General features: G+C 35.6%; 1 protein-coding gene across 4 annotated transcripts in view; it reads right to left on the bottom strand.

The window, feature by feature from the left end:
• Positions 1–21,611, bottom strand: part of l(2)37Cb (DEAH-box helicase 16 lethal (2) 37Cb) — a 311,532-nt gene that overhangs the window by 59,739 nt on the left and 230,182 nt on the right. For all 4 annotated transcript variants that reach the window (XR_016550053.1, XM_090410204.1, XM_090410206.1 and 1 more), the window contains 2 exons: positions 13,641–13,760; positions 5,850–5,990 (listed from right to left, as the gene is read on the bottom strand). Coding sequence is in view for 3 of the 4 variants with exons in the window: in XM_090410204.1 (XP_090266330.1) it covers positions 5,850–5,990; positions 13,641–13,760 (261 nt within the window). In the remaining variant the exon portion in view is untranslated. The remainder of the gene's footprint in view (positions 1–5,849; positions 5,991–13,640; positions 13,761–21,611) is intronic.

The raw sequence follows: 21,611 nt of genomic DNA, 5'->3' as shown, positions 1-21,611 counted from the left end.
CGAGGGATAACTATATATATATATATATATGTTGGGTCCATACACAAGAGGTCGGTTTAGTCATATAGTACGTTAGTAGTGTGTATGGAAAGAAATTTGAGAAAGAAGAACTTGTTCACATTAGACTTGAAGGATTGTGCATTGTATTCCTTGGGAAATACATAGGAAGGGAGGCAGTTCCAGCAGCAGCAAGAATGGAAGAGGAGAAGGAAAAGAAACTGATTAAAATTTGAAATGATGTGATGTGAGAAAAATGAGTATGCATCTAGATTGTGAAGGGATGATGAAGTGCTTCAGTGCATTTGATAGAGTGAGGGAGAATTACTGATGCTAGTTCTGATGAACACTTATCATGGAAATATTTATAGAAGGTGCATGCAGCAGATAATACTAAACACTTGTGTGAGTGGTTGGAATGAGCTGGTATGAATCGTTAATTAGTCTGTTGTTATCTGTATTGTATAGAGTATTTTTAGGGAAAACTTGGAGGGGCAGATTTGTGATTTGAATGCATCAATGTCATTCATTCAAGATGTCTGTACAGAGTTAATAGTTGGTCAGAGGTAAAGTGATGTCTTGAGCAAAAGTGGACTCCTGATTTTTTGGATGCTGAGGATGCAACGGTTGTGATGTGTTTATGCCCAAAGAGATTGATGTCAGGGTAATCTTAAGGAAAGAAATATCATTTGCCTTGAGATTTGGGTGTTGTAGTAAGGCTGTTAGAATATGGATCTTTATCATGGGAAATAAAGTAGAACTGTGTTTTAGAGGCACTGAAATCGACAAGGTTTTCTGAGCCTCACAAAGAATGGTTTTGGTGATTAGAATTTAGGGCTGCAGAGGTTGTTGTTCTGTGAGTTGTGATGGTTTATGTGATGCAAGATTTGTCAAGTGAGAAGGAGTGTATTGTAATGTCATCAGTGAAACTGTTTTGAATTAGTGATCATTATTTCTTCTATATTGATTGATAGAAGAAGGTGGATGAGAGAACAGAACCTTGCATGATCCCAGCATTAGTATCATAGAAGATAGGGAGTCATCCACCATCATGCATGTGCATCCAGCGAGAAAACTGGCAACTGTTGCAGATGTCATGGGGCAGACCAAATAATGGGAGCTTACTTAATAGGCCATTATGTCAGACCTGGATGAAAGCCTTTGAGATATCAAGTGCTACCTGCGATTTGCCAAACTTTTTCATGGTAATTACCCGGAGGTAGGTGACGTGGAAAGCAGATTCCCCTTTTGATTGGCATTGTTAGAATCCATACTAGCAAATCATTTATTAGTTGACCTTGAAAAGAGTGTGTGTGTGGGGGGGGGGGGTTTGAGTCTTTCTATTACTTTGGAGAGGACTAGGGAAGAGAGAGAGAGAATGGGTAGTAATTTCACGGTAAGGGTTTATCATCTTTCTTGGAAATAAATTGGACATGGGCTCATTTCCAGGATGTACAGTAAATACCAGCAGAGTAAGATAGTACAAAGAGGCAACACAGAACAAGAATCAAATCAAACCTTCCGGTCAATTGGAGAAATGTTGTTCGGACCAGATGGCCTGTTTGATATCTAATTTGTAAAAGGATTTTTCTAATCATTTTCTGATGAAATATCAGAATGGAATGATTTGAGAACATTTAACAAAATCATCTATGCATGCATTTGAGAAAAGTACAATGCCAGAAGACTGGATTTTTCTGTGGTGATGATGCAAATGTTATGGACAACTGCTTTGGTAAAGAGACCAAAATGTATGACTGATGTGGCCACGATCCAAATTTCCTGCTTTTGGCTCTATGGAGTAATCAGTAGTTTTCGATGAAGTATGCTTGTTTCTTCTTTTGTACAGCTTTAGCACATCTTTTGGAGAACCAAGACTTACTTGGGGGGATGGATTTTTGACATAGAATGGGGAAAATATGCTTCCATACCAGAGAGCATTACTTCAATGATATGTTCAGTGCAAATGCTTGGGTTGGAAAACCAAAGGCAATAGTCCAACCAAGGAAACGAGACATAGAAATCTTGAAAATCATCCCACCAAGCATTCTTATAATGCAAGAAGACTGCATTATAATAATGCCAATATAATTTACTGCATTGTTGATCGGTGGGAGAAGAGATAAGCACAAGATTGTGGTGTGAATTACCTAAGGAAGATACAACCTATGCAGTACACTTGGAGGAATCACTAGTTACAAAGAGGTCCAGAGTGTTTGGAGTTATCTGGTGCTCTGGCAGACATGTGAACAATAGGCGCAAGGTAATTTGTGATGACAAATGTCGTGGTATCTCTATTTGCTTAGTCTGTGCAGTTGGAGAAAAAGCCAGTTGGTATTTTGAACATTAAAATCGCTGAAAATAGAAAAGCCATTTTCTTAGATACTTGAGAAGATAATATATGAGGGCGATCTGAAAAGTTCTCCGCCCTCGATCATAGATGGCAACACTATTGGCAAGATTTTTTTTTTTCTAAGTTGGTACATCTGTCATAAGCAAAAGTGTTGTCGTTATCCCTTGAAATGGATAAAATTGAGTGTTGTGAAGTTATAAAATTCTTTGTGTAAGAAGGTTTAATGGCAAAAGAAATTCATTCGAAGTTCATAAAAGTTTATGGGCACTCTTCTCCTTCGTTTTCAACAATTAAGAAATGGGCTGCCGAATTTAAACATGGTCGTACCAGCTTTGAAGATGATCCGCGTGAAGGACGTCCAAAAAGTGCAACAACACCAGAAATCATTGATCAACTGCACGATATTTTATTGGATGACCAGCGAGTCAAAGTGCGTGAAACTGCTGAGACTATAGGCATTTCAAAAGAACGTGTAGGATAATATATTTTGCATGAAGAATTGCATATGAAAAAGCTTTGCGCAAGATGGATGCAGTGCTTGCTCACAGTAGATCAAAAACGCACTCCCATGAAAATCTCTCAACAGTGCTTGGAGCATTTTAATAAGAATAAAAAACTGATTTTGTGCGTCAATTTATCACTCTGGATGAGACTCGGGTTCACCATAACACACCAGAATCCAAACAGCAGTTAAAACAGTGTTCAGTGCCAAAGAAGACAGATTCGGTTCCATCAGCAGGAAAGGTCATGGCATCGGTATTTTGGGATGTTAAAGGCATTTTGTTTATTAATTATCTTGAAAAGGGTAAAACGATAACCAGGGAATATTATTCCGCTTTTAACCAGACTAGATGGAAAAATTCGTGAGAAAAGACCCAATTTGCAGAAGGAAAAAATCATCTTTCATCAGGACAATGCACCTGCCCACAAAGGTGTTTTGGCAATGGGAAAATTAAGGGATCTGCACTATGAATTGTTGGAACATCCACCCTATTCCCCAGATTTGGCTCCCTCTTACTTCTATCTCTTCCCAAAACTAAAACTCTTCCCCGCTGGTCAGCGTTTTTCTTCAAATCAAGAGTTGATTGCAACTGTAGAGGGGTATTTTGCAGATCTTACTGCGAACCACTATAGGGATGGAATAATGGCGATGGAGCATCGCTGGAATAAATGTATTAATCTTAAGGAAGATTATGTTGAAAAATAAAAATTATTTTGAAATTATAAATTTGTTTTTTCATTGTTAGTCCGAGAACTTTTCAGACCACCATCGTGTGTGTGTGTGTGTGTGTGTATATATATATATATATATATATATATATATATATAATGAAGAGTGCCATATTTTGGATTTTTTTTTACCTCCTTCCTTTAATCTTCAAATAATATTCTTAGCATATAAAGATACAAGGCAGGTTCCAAAAGTTTCTGGCCTGACATACAAAATTCGTGTCAATTTTAAAACGCTGTGCATGACAGATAGCACCATCTATGGGAAGCTTAGTGTATCAGTTTGAACTATCTACCTGAATCATTCAGTTGGAGGCACTATTTTGGCTAACATGTGGCATACTAAGTGGCTGCAACGTTAAAAATTGAGTATCACGCTGTGATAAAGTTTTTCACCAAAGAAGGCTTTTATCCAAGTGCTATCAAATAGCAACTGGATGATGTTTATGGGGAAGTTCTTCTTCATATTCCACAGTGAATGAATGGGCTAAACAGTTTCGCCTAGGAAGAGGGAGAGAGAAGAGGATCGAAGTTGATCCTCATGATGGTCGGCCTGTGGAAGTGATGACTGAGGAAAATGTCTTTCTTGTTGAGGAGGAACTGCTCAATGACAGACGGTTGAAGCTTGTAGAAATCTCAGCAAGGTTGGGGCTATCTATAACAACCGTCTTTTGCATCATTCATGAGAAGTTTCACATGACGAAGGTCAGTGCTGGAATCCATTGTCATCGGGGATGAAACCATGGTCCTTCATTATGATCCTCTTTCCAAAAGGGAATCCTGATGCAAACCAGGCAAAGCACTGCTGAGAAAAGCCAAGGTCGCTCACAGTCTACCTAGAAGATCATGGCAACAATCTTTTGGGATTGCCATGGAATTCTTTTGATTGACTCGGTGGTATTCCTTTCCTTCGAGAATGCAGGTTTGCCTGCTTCAAGACAATGCTCTGGTCCATATGACTATTGTTGCAAAGGCTGCAGTGAAGGACTGTGGCTTCCAGGAGATTGAACACCCACTGTACAGCCCAGATTTCTCGAAACTGAAGAAAGACCTTTGAGGAAAAAAATTTGCAGATGACAATGAGGTGAAAGATGCAGTTCTAGACCTTTCTGCAGATTATTTTTTCAAGGGCATAGAAATGTAATTCAAAGATATGAAAAGTGTGTTGAAGTAAAGGGAGATTATGTTGAAAAGTGACAAAGTTGTTTTCTTTCTATCAGCTCTAAAAGTTAGCAGGCTGGAAACTTATGGAACTGCCCTTGTATATACGAAATTGCTTTCCTTGATATCCAAGAAACTAAGTTTTTCTTTTTCACTATAAGCAATAATTTATCTGATGACAAAATGAGCTCATTATTAATCTAGAATAAATTGTAGAAAGTACATTTATCCAGAGAATATTTTTCTTATATATGAAATAATGTTCAAGGAAGTAAACTGAAATTCTGTACTTAGTACATAAGAGCAATTAAGTATCTTCACTATCTGTGTCACAACAAAGTTCTGGCTTCTGCATCATTTTCCAAAGATATGAATTCACAGCCACTGCCTATTATAATAAGCAATGGTAATTCCTCCGCTATCCTTTAAATCTATTAACACATGCGCAATGACCAGTAAACCACCCCTTCACCATTCATTCCTCCTCGTTCATCCTTTTTTATTACTGCTCTTTGAAACAACTTTCCTTTGGTCCATATGGCTATAGTTCTGGTCATGTTAATGTCAAATGTGTTTGTTTCCTCTTATTAACACTTTCTATAATACAAGTCCACTACAGTTTCACTACAATGCACTCTGTATGATCCTGACCATTCATGTTTGGAATCACTATAAAAAGAAATTCATCCTCCTTCCCACCCACAAATAAAGAACATTTAAATTATAAATATTTCATTATTAATATGAAAGATTTTCCTTTGTAAGTCTGCATTTTTTTTCCCTTCTCACAACACAATTACTAAATTTAGTATTTATGATTATACTATTTTGCCCTTTCAAACAGAAATAAAATACAAAATTTAATTTCTCCAGGCATTGCAACTATTGTGTTGTGATACTGTACTGAGATATATATGGATTGTTAGTAAATCTAAGCTGTTGTGGAGAGGAATGAATGAATACAGAAGACCGTGGGACAGGGAATTTCATAATAATGAAAAGAAATGCATTTACTGCAAGAAATTCTACTATAGACTATGTTTTGAAAGAATTAGTCATTGCAACAGAGAATAAAATATTCTACAGAAAAAAGAGAAAAAAAAGATACCTTCGAGATTGGAGTAACAATCAGAGATTCCATTCCTGTTCTAGCATTGTAGCTATTTTGTTTGCAAAATCCTGGATCTATCACATATATAATTCCATCAATGGTAAGAGATGTTTCTGCAATATTAGTTGCTAAAACAACCTGAAAATGTGATAAAATGAAATTTCAACAAAATATATGCAATATTAGAATAAGTAATATCTGCTTAAGTAACTACTAGCAAAATAAGTTTTATTCTCTGTCTAAGAACAATGACTACAAATATTTCTTAAGAGGCTTAACTAAATTAGCTAACATCACCAGAGTTTAATTAGCCTGCTGCAAATTCATTGCTTTTATTGATTTAGATAAAATGGTTTCCAAGCATTAATTTCTTTTAAGAAATTTAAATCAATTTTATTTATTTATTATTATTTTTTAATACAGTAACATATGGTTCTATAATTTACTGTTCTAAATATTTGTATGGATAATACCACTAATGAACTTTTTCATAGTTGAGGCACTATTTGTATACGTGAATGGTTTATCTAGTGGTATACTGGTTATTTGAATGTTCATGGTCATATTTGATATTATAACATCTGTGTTATTTATGAAACTAAATTTATGTAATAAAATACTCAGAAGAAGTATTCTTTAAGTAAAAGTATTTTATAAGTAACAGAGTAACCCACAAATAAACATCAAATTTTTCTCCCCATTAGTAACTTTAAATGCTTCATTAAGACTAGGTGTAGCATAAGTTAGTCATGTTTAAATCAAATGTCGCAGATTTCTCCTCATCGATACGTCTGCAAAAATTTTTAAATTTGAACAACAAACAAAAAAAAAAATAAAAATAAATAAATCTTATATTTCTGTCTTCTAAGGCAGATCTTACTGTGCCAAATAAATCCATCTAGACCTTCTTCTCTGGGTCTTTATCATGTCATTCTGGCAAAAAGCGCTTATTTTGCTAGTTTCCCCTCCCACTCTGTTTAAGTGACCATACCCGAGATTAGCTCTGTAAACACATTTCTGAGTGTTAATGTCAAGTTCCTCATAATATCCTTGTTTATAATATTATAATGTAATTAATTGATGTCATCTGTTTACTCCCCTTATCTTTCTCAGAACTCTCATAGTTGTAGCCTCCAGTCTTTGATCAAGTGTTTTATTTCTAACCCAGCACTCGGATCCATAAGTAAAATTGGTTTGAATACTCTCTTGTATACAGCTAATTTAGTGTTTTGACTAATTTCTCTCTTATTCCATATAAATTTATTCAGTTGACTTCCTGCCATACCAGCTTTGTTGGTTCTGTTATCTATTTCCATATTTAATTTGTTTTCCATACTAAAAATTGTGTCTAAATAACTGAAATGTTTTACTTGTTCTATATGTTCTTAATTCAGGATGCAGTTAATGTTTCGATATTTCTTCCTATTTTCATTGCTATTTGTAAGACTTTTGAAGGCAAAATTATAGAGAGCAAGTGTTGCCATCTCTGTAAACCCTAACACTTTTACTATTGTCTCAAAGTGAGCTCTTGGATTGCAAGGTTAAAAACTCAAGATTCTGGGAGGAAAAAACCCTTGACAGTTTTTTCTCCAAGAAAAAATACGTCTGCAACAAAGATCAACAAATTTGGGAACAAACTGATAAAATTACTAGAAAAAATTCGTCTAGTCAGCAACTAAAATCAAATGTGTAACAGTTCTTCTGGTAATCTAGCAGGAAATTAACACAAGGCTACATAGTTTTAAATTTGTTTAAATGTAAATATTTTAAAATTTATTGTTATACTATTATACTTAAATTACTTTAAAACATTGAAATCAATACAACTTATACCATATATATACACTATGATTATGTAGTACAGTGACAGCCTTTTGTACACATCTTGAGGGTATTTATCAGAACAGAATAATGTATATACCCAACAAAGCAGTCATGCACACACAGTTTGAAATGTGACTATCTCCATTATTTCATAACTGGCCATTTCAGACCACCAGGTGGTACTCTTATCACTGTGAAAGCCTGTACATATGATAGCAGAGGTATGTAATACAATGTTCATTCAAAGTTGCTGATTAACATCGGTAAGGGAAATTGGTGGATTTTGAAAAATGCATGATTATAGTATTCTGCATTGCAGACTATCTGCAAAGTGCTGTAGTAAAGGTATACTACGAGTGGAAGGAGACTGGGCAGAACAGCAGTTGCCAGATCAGTAGTAGGCTACACATCTCATCAATTCTTGTGGGGAATGCATGTTATTCTGCCTTGTGCAAACCAACAGACAAAAACTGTGGAACAGCTGACTGTGAAATTTAAGAAAATAAACTGTGGGGTTTCCTGGACTATAATCCAATGTATCATCCTACGAACCTCCAAAGCCCAATCAAGGTATCTATGACTACATTTACAATTTGCATCCGAGTGGACAATTAATGGAAAGGTTTTAATTTTCTTTTTGAATGACTCTCATTTAGGTAAAAAACCTGCAGAGAGAATTCATCCCAATCTAATTGTCCAGAAGAAAGTGGGAGATGGCAGCATTATGGCATAGGGGAGATTTTTTTCTAGCAATTTTATGGAGCGCTGATAACTGTAGACTAATTCCCTATCCATTTGGGGTGATCAGGTACACCCTTTCATGAAGACTGTCTCTCCAAATGGTATAGGTTGTTCCAACAGGATAAAGCACCATGCCAAACTGATGGTATCACTTGAGAATGGTTTGGCAAATACAGTAAACATGACAGCAACTTGCAGGTGTTACTATTGGTTACTGAACTTGTTGGATTTGAATACCATAGAACATCTCTGGGATTACGTAGAGCGAGAGATCTGGCATTCGAATTCTCCATCCTGAGTACCCATGTCTACAGGAAACAATCATGATTCTGTGCATTTACAGTATACCTTCTGCAATATTCAAAAGTCATAATCTGTGCCACGACATAGCAGTTCTATCAGTAAGTAGGGCCTATGAACAATTAGGAAGGTGGTCATAATATTTCAACTGGAGAGAATGTGATTATATATATATACAGCATACCTTCTGCAATATTCAAAGTCATATACAGTCTATGTCACAACATAGCAGTTCTATCAGTAATCAGGGTCTATGAAAAATTAGGAAGGTGGTTATAGTATTTCGATTGGAGAATGTTTTGATGCAATTAATTTACTTGACTAATAAGGAAATTTAATGGCTGGAAGCCAAGATACCAAAACAGAAAAAAACTATTTACAACCTCTGTCCAAAAAGAAACCGAACTTTTCGAAAATAGAAGAAACTAGTGGCGCCACCTCTTGTATCTTTTTTGTTGTTGAAAGCGGCAACCTTCATTAGTGTTGTGTCAACTGTTTACGACATTTGTTTCATTAGAAGAAGAGTTATAGTGCCAAGAGTGACAGCGTGTTTTGACGAACGGTGGGAAAATGTGTTTCAAACAGAGAGCTGCAACTGATTTTGTGTTAAACTTGGTAAATGTTTTACCGAAACGCATCAAATGCTTTAAAACGCATATGATAATGAATGCTTATCCCATACTCAAGTTTACGAGTGGTTTATGCAATTTCAAAGTGGTCGAGACGCTCAAGGATGACAAAAAGCTTGGCCATATAAAAACTGGATTGAGCGAAGTTAACATCCAAAAAGTGCGTGATTTCATCAAACAAAACCCGAAATCGTCTGTGAGATTGACTGAAGATGAATTGAGGATTCAAAAATCAATTATACACAACATTATGACCGAGAGTTTGGGCCTTCGCAAATTGAATTTGCAATTTGTTACCCACAAGTTGACCGACAACAAAAAATGTATTGAATTGAATACTGCAAAAACCTCATTAAAACCACTCATAAGGAACTCAAACTTCCTTGAAACAAAAGTTACTGGTGAAGAAACGTGGCGTTTTGAATATGAGCCTGAAACAAAGCGCCAAAATGCTGAATGGAGACCACCAGAAAAGGGGCATCTGAAAAAAAGTAGCTTGGAGAAGTCAAAAGTAAAGACAATGCTGATTTGTTTCTTCAATTCCAAGGGCATTATCCATAAAAAAATTCATTCCGCCTGGCCAAATGGTCAATGGTGAGTTTTATCTTGAAGTTCATCGGGTATGGCATGAATATCGTGATGCAGGTAGCTGGTCACTTTTGCACAATAATGCACCATCTCATCGTTCGAACATTGTGAGACAGTTATTGAGCAAAAACCAAGGTTGTGTTAGATCTGAAATAGGCGACTTCAAACTTTATTTGACGTCACCATTCCAGAATCTAACAATTAACATAAAAACATACTTGCATACTTATCTTTTTAGCGCAGTATAAATATGTTTTGTTTATAACAACTTCCTACATGATGAACTGTAAATTTTGTGAATTTTAAACTTTTATATCTAAGTGTCTAACATGAATGTAAGTCAGAAAAAGGGGCAAAATAAGACAGGAATTATTAATGAAATATTGTAAGTGAAAGAATGTGTACTATTCAACGACATAGGGCAAAGATCAGCCTAAATACTGTAAGATCAGGATAAGCACCCGCGGGCATCATATCTTAGAAGGCATCATGACGCATACGTTCCCCGAAATGAAAAGTCTCGTATGTTAATCGGTGAAGTCACCCAAACGGAGACCAATGGGAGAGACGATAAGATATTTCAAACTTGGAGAGGTGGCGCTCTAGGAGAGCGAATAAAACCCACGACACGGAAGTAAATGACCCCCGTTTTTTCTTGTTCCTGGATTTCTCTCCGTGTGCTCCAAGAGTTCATCGCAGTTCAGCTCTCATATTTGAGGGCTGACTTACGATAGAGTTCGGTATGACACCGCAGTAGAGTTTCAGCAAGACTAAACCACAGGCTGTGATGAGAAGATCATCGACGTAAATACCTAAGCAGAAAGATAGCGTCCAGCCCAGGCAAGCATGTGTAACCCACGTGGCAGCAAGGTCAAGACAACCAGATTTGAAACAAAGAACGAAGGACGGCAGAAAACTGAAGAAAGAGAATAGATAAGTACTCTCACTTATTCTAGCCCCTTTTGAGAATTGACTAACATTTTAGAGAACGCAATCTGAAATTTATATTAAAAGAAAGAGTGAAGAATTAAGATCTGTGTAAATGACTTTTGAGAATTGACTAACATTTCGAAGAACGCAATCTGAAATTTGTATTAAAAGAAAGAGTGAAGAATTAAGATCTGTGTAAATGACTTTTGTGAATTGACTAACATTTAAAAGAATGCAGTCTGAAATTTGTATTAAAACAAAGAGTGAAGAATTAAGATCTGTGTAAATGACTTGTTTTCTTGAAGCGAACTTTAAGGACTTTCAATCAGATAGAGATTCTGTTATGTTTATTCCGAGAGAGGTTATATAATGTGTTAAAATACTTTAATGTCCAAAATGAGTTGTAATCATATATGTAATATGTATTGAGTTATTGAGTTTTGCTGATACTTTGAAGTAAAGTACTAAAGTGCTTTAAGACTGAGAGAGAGTGAATGAAAGGTAGAGGTTTAACATTAGAATTGATGATCAATTTAACTTGTATGGCATTACTAATTGAATTTAATAAATGTTTTGATTCTACAATTATGTGTTTCTGATCATGATGACTGACTCTGACCCGTCATAAAATATCGAACCTAAGAACATGTGTGTGTGTGCAGGAATACCCCAATTGAAAGTAAGGGCACGACTGCAACTAAGAGTAAAATTATGCCAGAGAGCCCAGGTTTCTAGGAATTTAATTTATATCATTAATAACACCTGATATTCTGTAATTAACCTAAAGGCAGAGTCTGTCTCTAACTTTAAGACTCAGGCTGGCGCAGTAAAAAAATAAATTTGCCTGAGTGATCAGGATAATTTATAGAATTCAGGGAACGGGTAAACTGCTGGTGGCCCTCTTTAAAGATTAAGTTACATAAGAAAGAACATAAGAGAAGCAAGATACAAGGCTTAGTTATTTATTAATGTGGAACGCATAACAATGACGCAACCTACTTAACGTGGAGACATATGCGATAGAATTGATATTTGCGACTGTAATAATAAACGCTAAACTTGAATAAGTTGTCTCGAGATATCAATGAGAAAAATACTAGATATACATAAAATAGAAAGAAGGGACGACACGACAATGGCGCAGCTGATAGGAATTTGATTGTATAAGGTTTTAAGTAAGCAAAATGATAGATTCGAGAAACAGTAAATTAATGTATGATAAGATCAAACTGACTATTTAACACATAAAAATTACAATTCAACAGTTGTGTGTTGGATCACTCGCCGTATTCACCTGATTTAGCACACTGTGACTTCTTTCTCTTCCGCTGATGTCATTTGCTGATGAAAGGAAAGCGAAATGACATCATTGAAAACGTTCAAGCAGCAGTAACCATGACCCTCAACACTATCCCAAAAACCGATATAAAAAACTCATTTAACGAATTAATTGACCATGCCAAACACTTTATTGAAGCTGAGGGAGAGTATATTGATTGAAATAAATGATTTCAATAATTATAATTGGCCTGTGTTTTATTTTATATCAAAAGTTTGGTTTCTTTTTGGGCAGAGGGTGTATTATTTAAACACACAACTGGTTTTGTCTTCTTAGAAGACTTCATTGGGTGCATAACATGAAATGAGAAATGCAAAAATATACATTACAAGAGAAACAACAGCTATAAATTAACTTACAAATGTATTGCTGAGATTCGAATGCATTCTGGATCAATAGTATGTTGGGCATGTTCACACAACAAGTCTACATACTAGTTTACAAGATTTAATAACTGCAAATAAATGAATTTACAATTACTTACATTTATCTATTTAAAAAAAATCTTTAATTGTTGATTGTTTTTGCTATTTTTTTTGACATAGCACCATATTGCTTTGCATTGAGTTCAATACTTGAGCTGTTTTTTTACTATCATGTTCAAAGTGGACACGGAGAGTCCAAATCTTTTGCTAAATACACGTGTTCCGGCATGCCAATCTACACGTCGCAGAATTACCATCTTTTCTTCTACCGAAATACATTTTCTGTCTTTTTTCTCCATGTTACTAACATGGATAATCCATCACTGCAACTTGAAAGCAACTTTCACACGCTAAATTACGTAGCAGAAATTCTGCAATATCAATTCGTACTGTGGTTGAAAAATCATGGTATCGCTCATGACTACATTACTGCTGCAAGTGTACAAGTCACCGTGATGGTGGAAATGAAACTACAGCTGAAAGCAATGCATCTGGGAACAGAAATGTGCAGATTTCCACAGAAATCGATTCGAAAATCAGTATTGCTACCCGAGAAAAAAACGCAGATCACGGGAAATAATGTCCACATCAAGTTGTTAATGGCGGGAAAACAATATATCATAAGAACAGGCCTTAAGACAGGACCAACGGAAAATGACGTAAATGGCAGGAAAACATAAATTGCGAGAACGTAAAAATGAGGATTTACTGTGTGTGTATATATATATATATATATATATATATACTGGGGTGCTACGCCCCCTTGGCACCTAAGGCACCCAAGCCCCCGTATTCCGGACTGATAGGCCGGTTCTCCTTGAATTCTGATGACTCGAATTTTGAAGACTCGACACTCAGGGTAGCCCCTGAGTTTCAAAACACGTGACATAAAAAGGCTTATCATTTTATATACATAGGGTAGATATATTTCAAGCAAAGAATTCACATTATACTAAATATGAAATAATAAATATATTTAAGGAATGCGCCTTCTTTTTCTCATTAAAGTTACCTTTCTTGCACCAGGAGGAGTAGGCTCAAAAATTTTAGTCTGCATATCAGAAGGTAAATTGGAATAGATGGGTAGAACAATTATCTCTCGAATTTTAGAACCAAGCCTTTTGGTACGTTCCTTGCAATAAATGGAAAAAAGAAAGGGTAAAAAAAAGTTAATTATTCAAATACTTAATATATATATATTCAATACTTAATATGCATATGTCTACACACACACACACACACACACACACACACACACACACACACACACACACACACACGAAAACTTGTATAGGAGTTAAAATCTTTGTCTAGCCTAAGAAGAAAAGTTGCTTTACAGGAAATAAACAGTTACGTTATCTTCTTTTCTAGTTAAAAAAGGGATAAATAAATGTTCTTTCTTGTATAGGGAGACCTTCAGAGTTTCTATAATTATACAATCACATGTGTGCCACAGTAGAAAAATTAAATTTATTTTACAAATTTTCATATTACACATCATAAGACATCATTGGTGTACGTGTAGAACAACAGTAAGGAATTTGAAGTATAGAACAGTAGAGCACATGCAGCAAATTAGAATCCTTATATGCACATAGTTACATGTGATGCAGCTCTCACATGTTGTACTATGCTTAGCACCAAATGATTCAGGAGTTCTTGAGGCAAACTGGCCCACTCCTCCTTCAGAGCAAGGATAAAGCTTTTTTTGTTTTCTGATGGGGAATTTTGAGCAATGCATCTCCCTGTTGCATCCCAAACATGTTCTATGGCAGTGGTGTTCAACCTTTTTTACTACGCGAGCTACTTTTCTACAAAAAGTTATTCGCCGATCTACTCTCTTATATAGATCACGTTCCCCCAACCTGATATCTGATTATACATAAATAAACAACTAAAAAAAAAAAAAAAAAAATACACAACTAAAAACTTTGTGTATTTAAAAATTTATTCATCACTTTTAATTATTTTAATACAACAAAAAAAAAATATATATATATTGGAATAAAATATTTATTTCTCTATTTTGGAAAACCAAAGTTAGAAAAAACAACAGATTGATTACAGACTCAAGAAATGCTGGTTGATTAAAAAAAAAAAAAAAGAAAAAAAAGTTAATGTGAAATTTGGCATTGTTTGGACCTCGCAATAATTTCATAGTCAAGTTGATATGAAGAAGTGGCCGATCACAGACAATCATCCAAATGGTCATTGTAATTTGGTTTCTTAATTGATTTTTTATGACGGTCATATTTGAAAGAGCGGATTCTAACAAGTATGTTGATCCGAAACACGACAGAATTTTTCGTGCAATATCAGTTAATATTGGGAATTTATTGACTGATATTGCACGAAACTGATATTTCATGTGCATACTTCCAAATTACTTCATTGTTTATTGATTTTAAATGTGATTTTAAATGTAAACTATTTTGAATGTTTATTATCTCAAGTTCTACTTCAACTTGGTTTATATCAAACAGCCCACTAATTTTATTTGAAATTTCTGTGATGTTCAAGTTTTCTTGAAATGGATTATTGATAAAAGATACAATCGTTTCAGTTTTATTAAAATCTTTAAATCTTGAATTTATTTCTTCCTCAACTAATTCTATTTCACGAATAAATTCTTTTAAATCATAGCAAAGCATTTCTTGATTTTGTTCAAAAAATTTTAATAAATATGAGAGATGTCTAAATTCGCAGTCATTTATATTTTTCTTTAATAAAAGTAAGTATTGTTGGAAAGTTTTTATTGAACTTAACATGTCAATTAAATTTTTATCTTTACCTTGTAACTCTAAATTTAAAATGCTAATTTCATACAGAAATCTACTAAAAATGATAAGTGTAACAACCATCTTTTCTCACTCAAATGTGGATAAATATCCCCTTTTTCATCAAGAAAAATTCTTATATCGTTAATTAATACAACAAATCTTCCTAAAAACTGACTTCTGCTGAGCCAGCGAACATTATTGTCCAACAGAAGTTCCCTATCATCATCTGCCTGTAATTTAAATAACCGCCGTTGCAGGGCTTTTCCTCGAACAGAATTTACAATTTTAAATGTAATATCCAAAACATCTTTTCTATTTAATCTTTTACTACACAGTACTTGTTGGTGAATAATATAGTGGTACGTTAAAAAATCTGGATATTTGTCATCGTTTTTACATCATGAAATGAAGCCTGATTTATTACCTATCATTGCAGGAGCACCATCAGTAGTAATAGACAAGTTTAAAAAGTGGAAGTTTGCGTTGTTTCACAAATTCATCAAATGCCATAAAAACGTCTTCTTCCCAATAATGGTATAATTTTCAAAAGTTCTTCTTTACTTGAATAATCTTGAAATACCATGTGAATAAATACCATTAACTGAGCAATATCAGTGAAGTCATTTGATTCATCAAATTGTAATGAAAAACGCAACACACTGGTGAATGTCTGACATTAACCTGTCCTGGAAACTTTTCTCCGGCAATTGGAACTCTTCCTTTCAGCAATTTGAAACCTTGTCTGCTGCCTAGAAGTACTCTCGAACCGAGAAGCTCCTTTCTGGAAGCAAGAAACTCCTCTCTCAAGCAAAGTGGATCCGGGCAGTCTCTCTGATGGCGAATCTGGACCGGACGGCCTCCTCTCTGACAGCAATTCTGGAACCGAGACCCCTTCTGCTTGCTTCAGTCCCTTTTTATTAGGCCTCCTCTGAGACCTCGCATGAAGTGTGGCAACCCCCAAAGAATTGATATGAGTCTTTCATCTTAAGTTTCAAGTTCGGCACGCCTTTTGTTCTCCTCTGCTTTCTTTTGAGTGTAAGTTGCCGGCCATCGGAAAGTTGTTTGAACTCTTTCTGACTGACTTCGGAGATGTTTACACTTAGAGCCTGCAAGCCTTTCTCATACACACAAGTTTCAATAACAATCTTTCTAATGCCGCCATGTACAGCTTTGGCAACAAAAACATTGTCTTTGTTTTTAACACTCTAACATATTCTTATTAAAGCAGTATATACAGTTAGTTTCAAAAGAGTTATTTACAAAAACATCAAATACAAACTATACTGAGACAAACAAAGTTTAATTTTTTACAACATTCACATGAGACTTAACCTAAGTAAAAAATCGATGTAATGTGCTTTGGAATATTTAATATTTAAGCTACAATCGAGTTTTTACACTTTGCTTATAATCGTATTCACTCGGCTCGCTGTTTGACTTCCGCTGATCCAAATTAATTCATTTACCCGGACTTATAAGAAAATTACTGATTTGACAATTTTAACGAAAAATAAATAAACAATAGCAATACACTTTAAGCGAATTAAAAATAATACAAAATAATAATAAATAAAATATTATGCTTTCAGTTTTAATTAAATTTGTAAGCAAGGAGGAATACACAAGAGATCGACCAAAAATCGCTCCGCGATCGATGAGAAAAGATGTTCAACCCTTGATCCGCAATCAAGGGTTGAACACCTCCCTGTTCTATGGGGTTGAGATCTGTAGAGTGTGCTGGTAATTTGATTTGATTAACATCCTCAGTCTCTAGAAGTATCTTCACTACTCATGTACGATGTGGTGTGGCATTGTCATCCATAAAAATGAATTCTTCGCCTACAGCACCACGGAACAATCAAACATGAAGAACTTCGTTGCAATATCGTTCACATTTCACAGTTCCTTTTTCCAGCATTTGTAGTTCAGTGAGCCCAATAAGCACAATGTCTCCCCCACACCATGTTCCCAGCACCACTGTATACATCCCTTTCAAGAACATTCTCACAACGGCAAGCAGTAACACTTTCATGCCAGACCTAGTGTTGTCTAGCATTGGAGGAAAGACTAAAACAATTCTCATCTATAAAGAGTACATTAGCAAACTGATGCCTTGTCCAATTTTTATGGATACAACACCACTGAAATCATGCTCTATGATGAGCTGTGGATAAAGGGAAGCAGACTACAGGCCTTCGGGAGTATAGACCTCTTGCCAGTTTGTCAAGATATCCACATAGCTGTGCTAGAATGAAGCAGGCTTGGAAGCTGACCTGCCATGGTGCATCAATTACATTTTGCTGTTATAATCAAAATCTGTCTTCATGCTTCAAGGTAGAGTAAGAGCGACCTCTTAACAAATGTCAGGAATAGATTCTTTGAAATGCTATGTGAGATTTCAAACTCTCTGGCAATATCAGCAATTCTATAGCTTTTTTTCAAGCTTTCCTATAATTCTTCCCTGCATGAAATCATTCAGATGATGTCTTTGAGACATTACAAGACATCCAAGTTTGCAACTTTATTCCTTCAAGAAAAGAACTTTCTTCACACATGATTTCCTTAGTGCAGCATTTTGTCTTTTATCCTGCTGAATGCTACTTATGTGATGCACACGATTCAAAAATTTGAATGTGTGTACCTGCTTTCTACTTGAAATCAATAGTTATACATATTTCACAAGCTGATGTAACACATGCTTCACAATGGAATCTTGACATATGCAGTCAAGATTCCATTGTGAAGGATAAACACTTTTGGGAATTATAAAAAATTCATACAGTTAACTAAACTTAAATTGTAATGATTGCCTTTCCATTCCAAAACTTTTGGAATGAAAAAGCAGTCATTACAATTTAGGTTTGGTAAAATACAACACTTGCCTCAGAACCCTAAGGATACCAACTATCTGGAAGCATGCTAAAGTGGTGGCCTTTCTGAAATCAGGGAAAACTCCAACCAAAGCAAAAAATTAGACCTATATAACTTGATTTGATCAACATCCTCAGTCTCTAGAAGTATCTTCACTACTCATATACAATGTGGTGTGGCATTGTCATCCATAAAAATGAATTCTTCGCCTACAGCACCATTCATTTGTTTGCTTCTTTCGTCAGCTGAGAATGCAGATCTTCGAATTGAAGGGGATGCAATACCAGCCAAAGTATATGGGTCTTTTAGTGGGTGTTGGTTTCAGCAACCTCTTCAAACTCAATGAACAATTAATTTTGAATAGGCTACAACCCCTGATTGAACCCCATCTTACTGATCAGCAGGCTGGTTTTAGACCAGACAAATCCTGTACATCACAAATTCTCAACCTCAGTCAATATACAGAAAATAGAAAATGGTTATGAGCAAAAACTAGCCAAAGGAGCAGTTTTTGTACAGTCTTTGTAGACCTAACTGCAGCATATGATAGCATAAACCATCTCACACTCAGAAATAAAATATACAGAATAACTAGAGACTATCGCCTTGTTCTCCTGATCCAATCACTCTTGGAAAACAGATGCTTCTTTGTGGACCTGGGAGGGGGGGGGGGTAGGAAGAGCTGCTGGCATCTCCCAAAAAATTACTTCCCTCAGGGAAGTGTGTTATCACCATTACTTTTCAACATTTACATCATCTCCCCATCTTTCCAGGAACTAGAAATTTTCTCTATGCTGATGACCTTGCCATAGATACTCAACCAAAAAATTTAAAGACAATTGAAACTACTCTATCACTTGCCTTAAACAGTATAACCACATATTATAGCAGCAATCAATTAAAACCAAATCCCTTGAAAACCCAGACTGGCCTTTTCCACCTTAACAATAAGGAAGCCAACAGGAAGCTACAAATTTCTTGGTAAGGCTCTAATTTAGAACATTCCTGGAACCCAATCTACCTCAGTGTGACTCTCGATTGTACCCTTTCATATAAAAGACACAAAAAAAAAAATGAAGGCAAAAGCGAATAAAAGAAACAACATACTAAGAAAGCTTACCTCCTCCAAATGGGATGCAGACTCTAGCATACTGAGATCTTCTGCGTGGTATGGTCCAGATCCTGCAATGCTGAAAAACTTGACCCAGCATTGAATGAAAGCTGCTGCTTAATTACAGGATACCTGAAACCAACACCACTAAAAGACCCATATACTTTGGCTGGTATTGCATCCACTTCAATTCGAAGATCTGCATTCTCAGCTGACGAAAGAAGCAGACAAATGAATGATGAATGCCACCCACTATTCGGACAGACCACAGTACCCCAAAGACTAAGATCCCAACAAAGCTTCCTAGCAACTGTTGAACCGCCTAAAAACCCTCCAGAGACAAGACTTCAACAATGGCTTGCACTATAACCTGAGAGTAATACTGGTATTCCAACAGCGGAAGATCTTTCACGTGGTGCCCACTTGGACTGGAATACTTGGTAAAGTTTCAATAGACTTCGAATGACAGGATGCTGCAACAAAACCTTATCAAATGGGGCTACCTCACTGGACCAGATAATTGTGAGTGTGGGACGACCCAGTCCATGGAACATGGAGCACAAAAAAGAGGACCTTATATTCTGCACAGAAAGGGCAGTTCATTGTGCAAGATACTGGAGGAACATCTGATCATATTTATTGTATATAACTTATGTATAGTTTCTTTTTCTTAATATTTTACTTATTATTCCCTGTATAATTTACCTACCAAATTTAAGCTGTTCTTATTTGTAATGTATCCTAATTTGTTGTAAATAATGTTGTACCACTTGAGTTTGGATACAAAATAAATAAGGTTTGGTTAATGTACTAGGGCTTTGGTACTTTTCTTGAATAAACTTTTGTATTTATAAATACTATTATATAGGAGTTTGATGTTATCCCAATGGATCCCATGGCTAGTGCCGTCAATTGCATGTCGAGCAAATCCTGATTTGCGAGACTTAATAAGTTGGTTAACTGATTGGCTTCAGGTTGAAAAGGGAGTTAGGCAAGGATGTTTACTTTCTCCTCGCTTGTTTAGTATATATGCTGAGGACATCAAGCATGAAGCATTGGATGAGCTCAAGATAGGAATTAGGATAGGTGGTAGATTGATCAGTAATCTGAGGTATGCTGATGATACTGTATGCCTCTGTAATGACAAGGAAGAACTAGGAAAAATTCTTGATAAAGTTAACAAGATCAGTAATAACAGAGGACTTCAATTCAATTCTAGCAAGACAAAGATTATGGTTCTCAAAGGAAATAGAAATAGGGAAACTCTTGAGAAACAAGTGTACTTTAATGGAGAAAGAATTGAGGAAGTCAGCAAGTGAGTAACTGGGATCCATTATTAATGTGAAAAATTGCTGTTCAGAGGATGCCAGAAGAAGATTATGAATGAATAAAACAGTCAGAGACATGTCTAAAATCTGGAAGTTTCCTGTTCTCAAACTCTTTCAATTTTTCATCAATAAGCTTTGTATATTTTAGTCGTCAGTTCACATCTGGGAGCTGCTCAACTTTTATCATCATCATCAAATTCTGCCATGTACCCTCAAAGGGGTGTACAGGATATGATAGTACTACATGAAAAATTTACATCATTACTAACTTCCTATCTACAATTTTCCTCCAAATCAGTCTGTTACTTGTCAAGACTCCAACATTATCATATCTTCTATTTCTATCGTCTAAGGCACTTTGTACCATATCAATCCACCTATATCTTGGTCTTCCTCTGGGTCGTTTTCCTGCCAACCTGGCAGAGAACACGTGTTTTTCTAATCTTTCCTCGCTCTTTCTGTTTAAGTGACCATACCACCTGAGATTAGCTCTGCTAACACATTCCTGGATGTTGGCAATGTCAATTTATTTCCTAATATCCTCGTTTTTAATATATGCTATTGCCATTGATACCATCTGTTCATGCCTCTAATCTTTCTCAGGACTCTCATATCTGCAGTCTCTATTCTTCAGTTAAGTGCTTTACTTCTGACCCAGCTCTCAGATCCATAAATTAAAACTGGTTTGAACACTCTCTTGTATACAGCTAATTTAGTGTTTCGACTAATTTCTCTCTTATTCCATATGAATTTATTCAGTTGACTGCCTACCATACCAGCTTTGTTGATTCTGTTGTCTATTTCTATATTTAATTTACCATCTTCATTAAAAATCATGCCTAAGTAGCTGAAATATTTTACTTCTTCCACTGGTTCGACATTCACAACACAGT

This window comes from Typopeltis vanoorti, chromosome 20 (genome assembly GCF_054136105.1).
Source record: "Typopeltis vanoorti isolate ZY-2024b chromosome 20, IOZ_Tvanoo_1.0, whole genome shotgun sequence".
In the NCBI taxonomy this organism is placed as follows: Eukaryota; Metazoa; Arthropoda; class Arachnida; order Uropygi; family Thelyphonidae; genus Typopeltis; species Typopeltis vanoorti.
The sequence above is the reverse complement of the archived record's forward strand: the minus strand, read 5'-3'. Positions and strand labels throughout refer to the sequence as shown.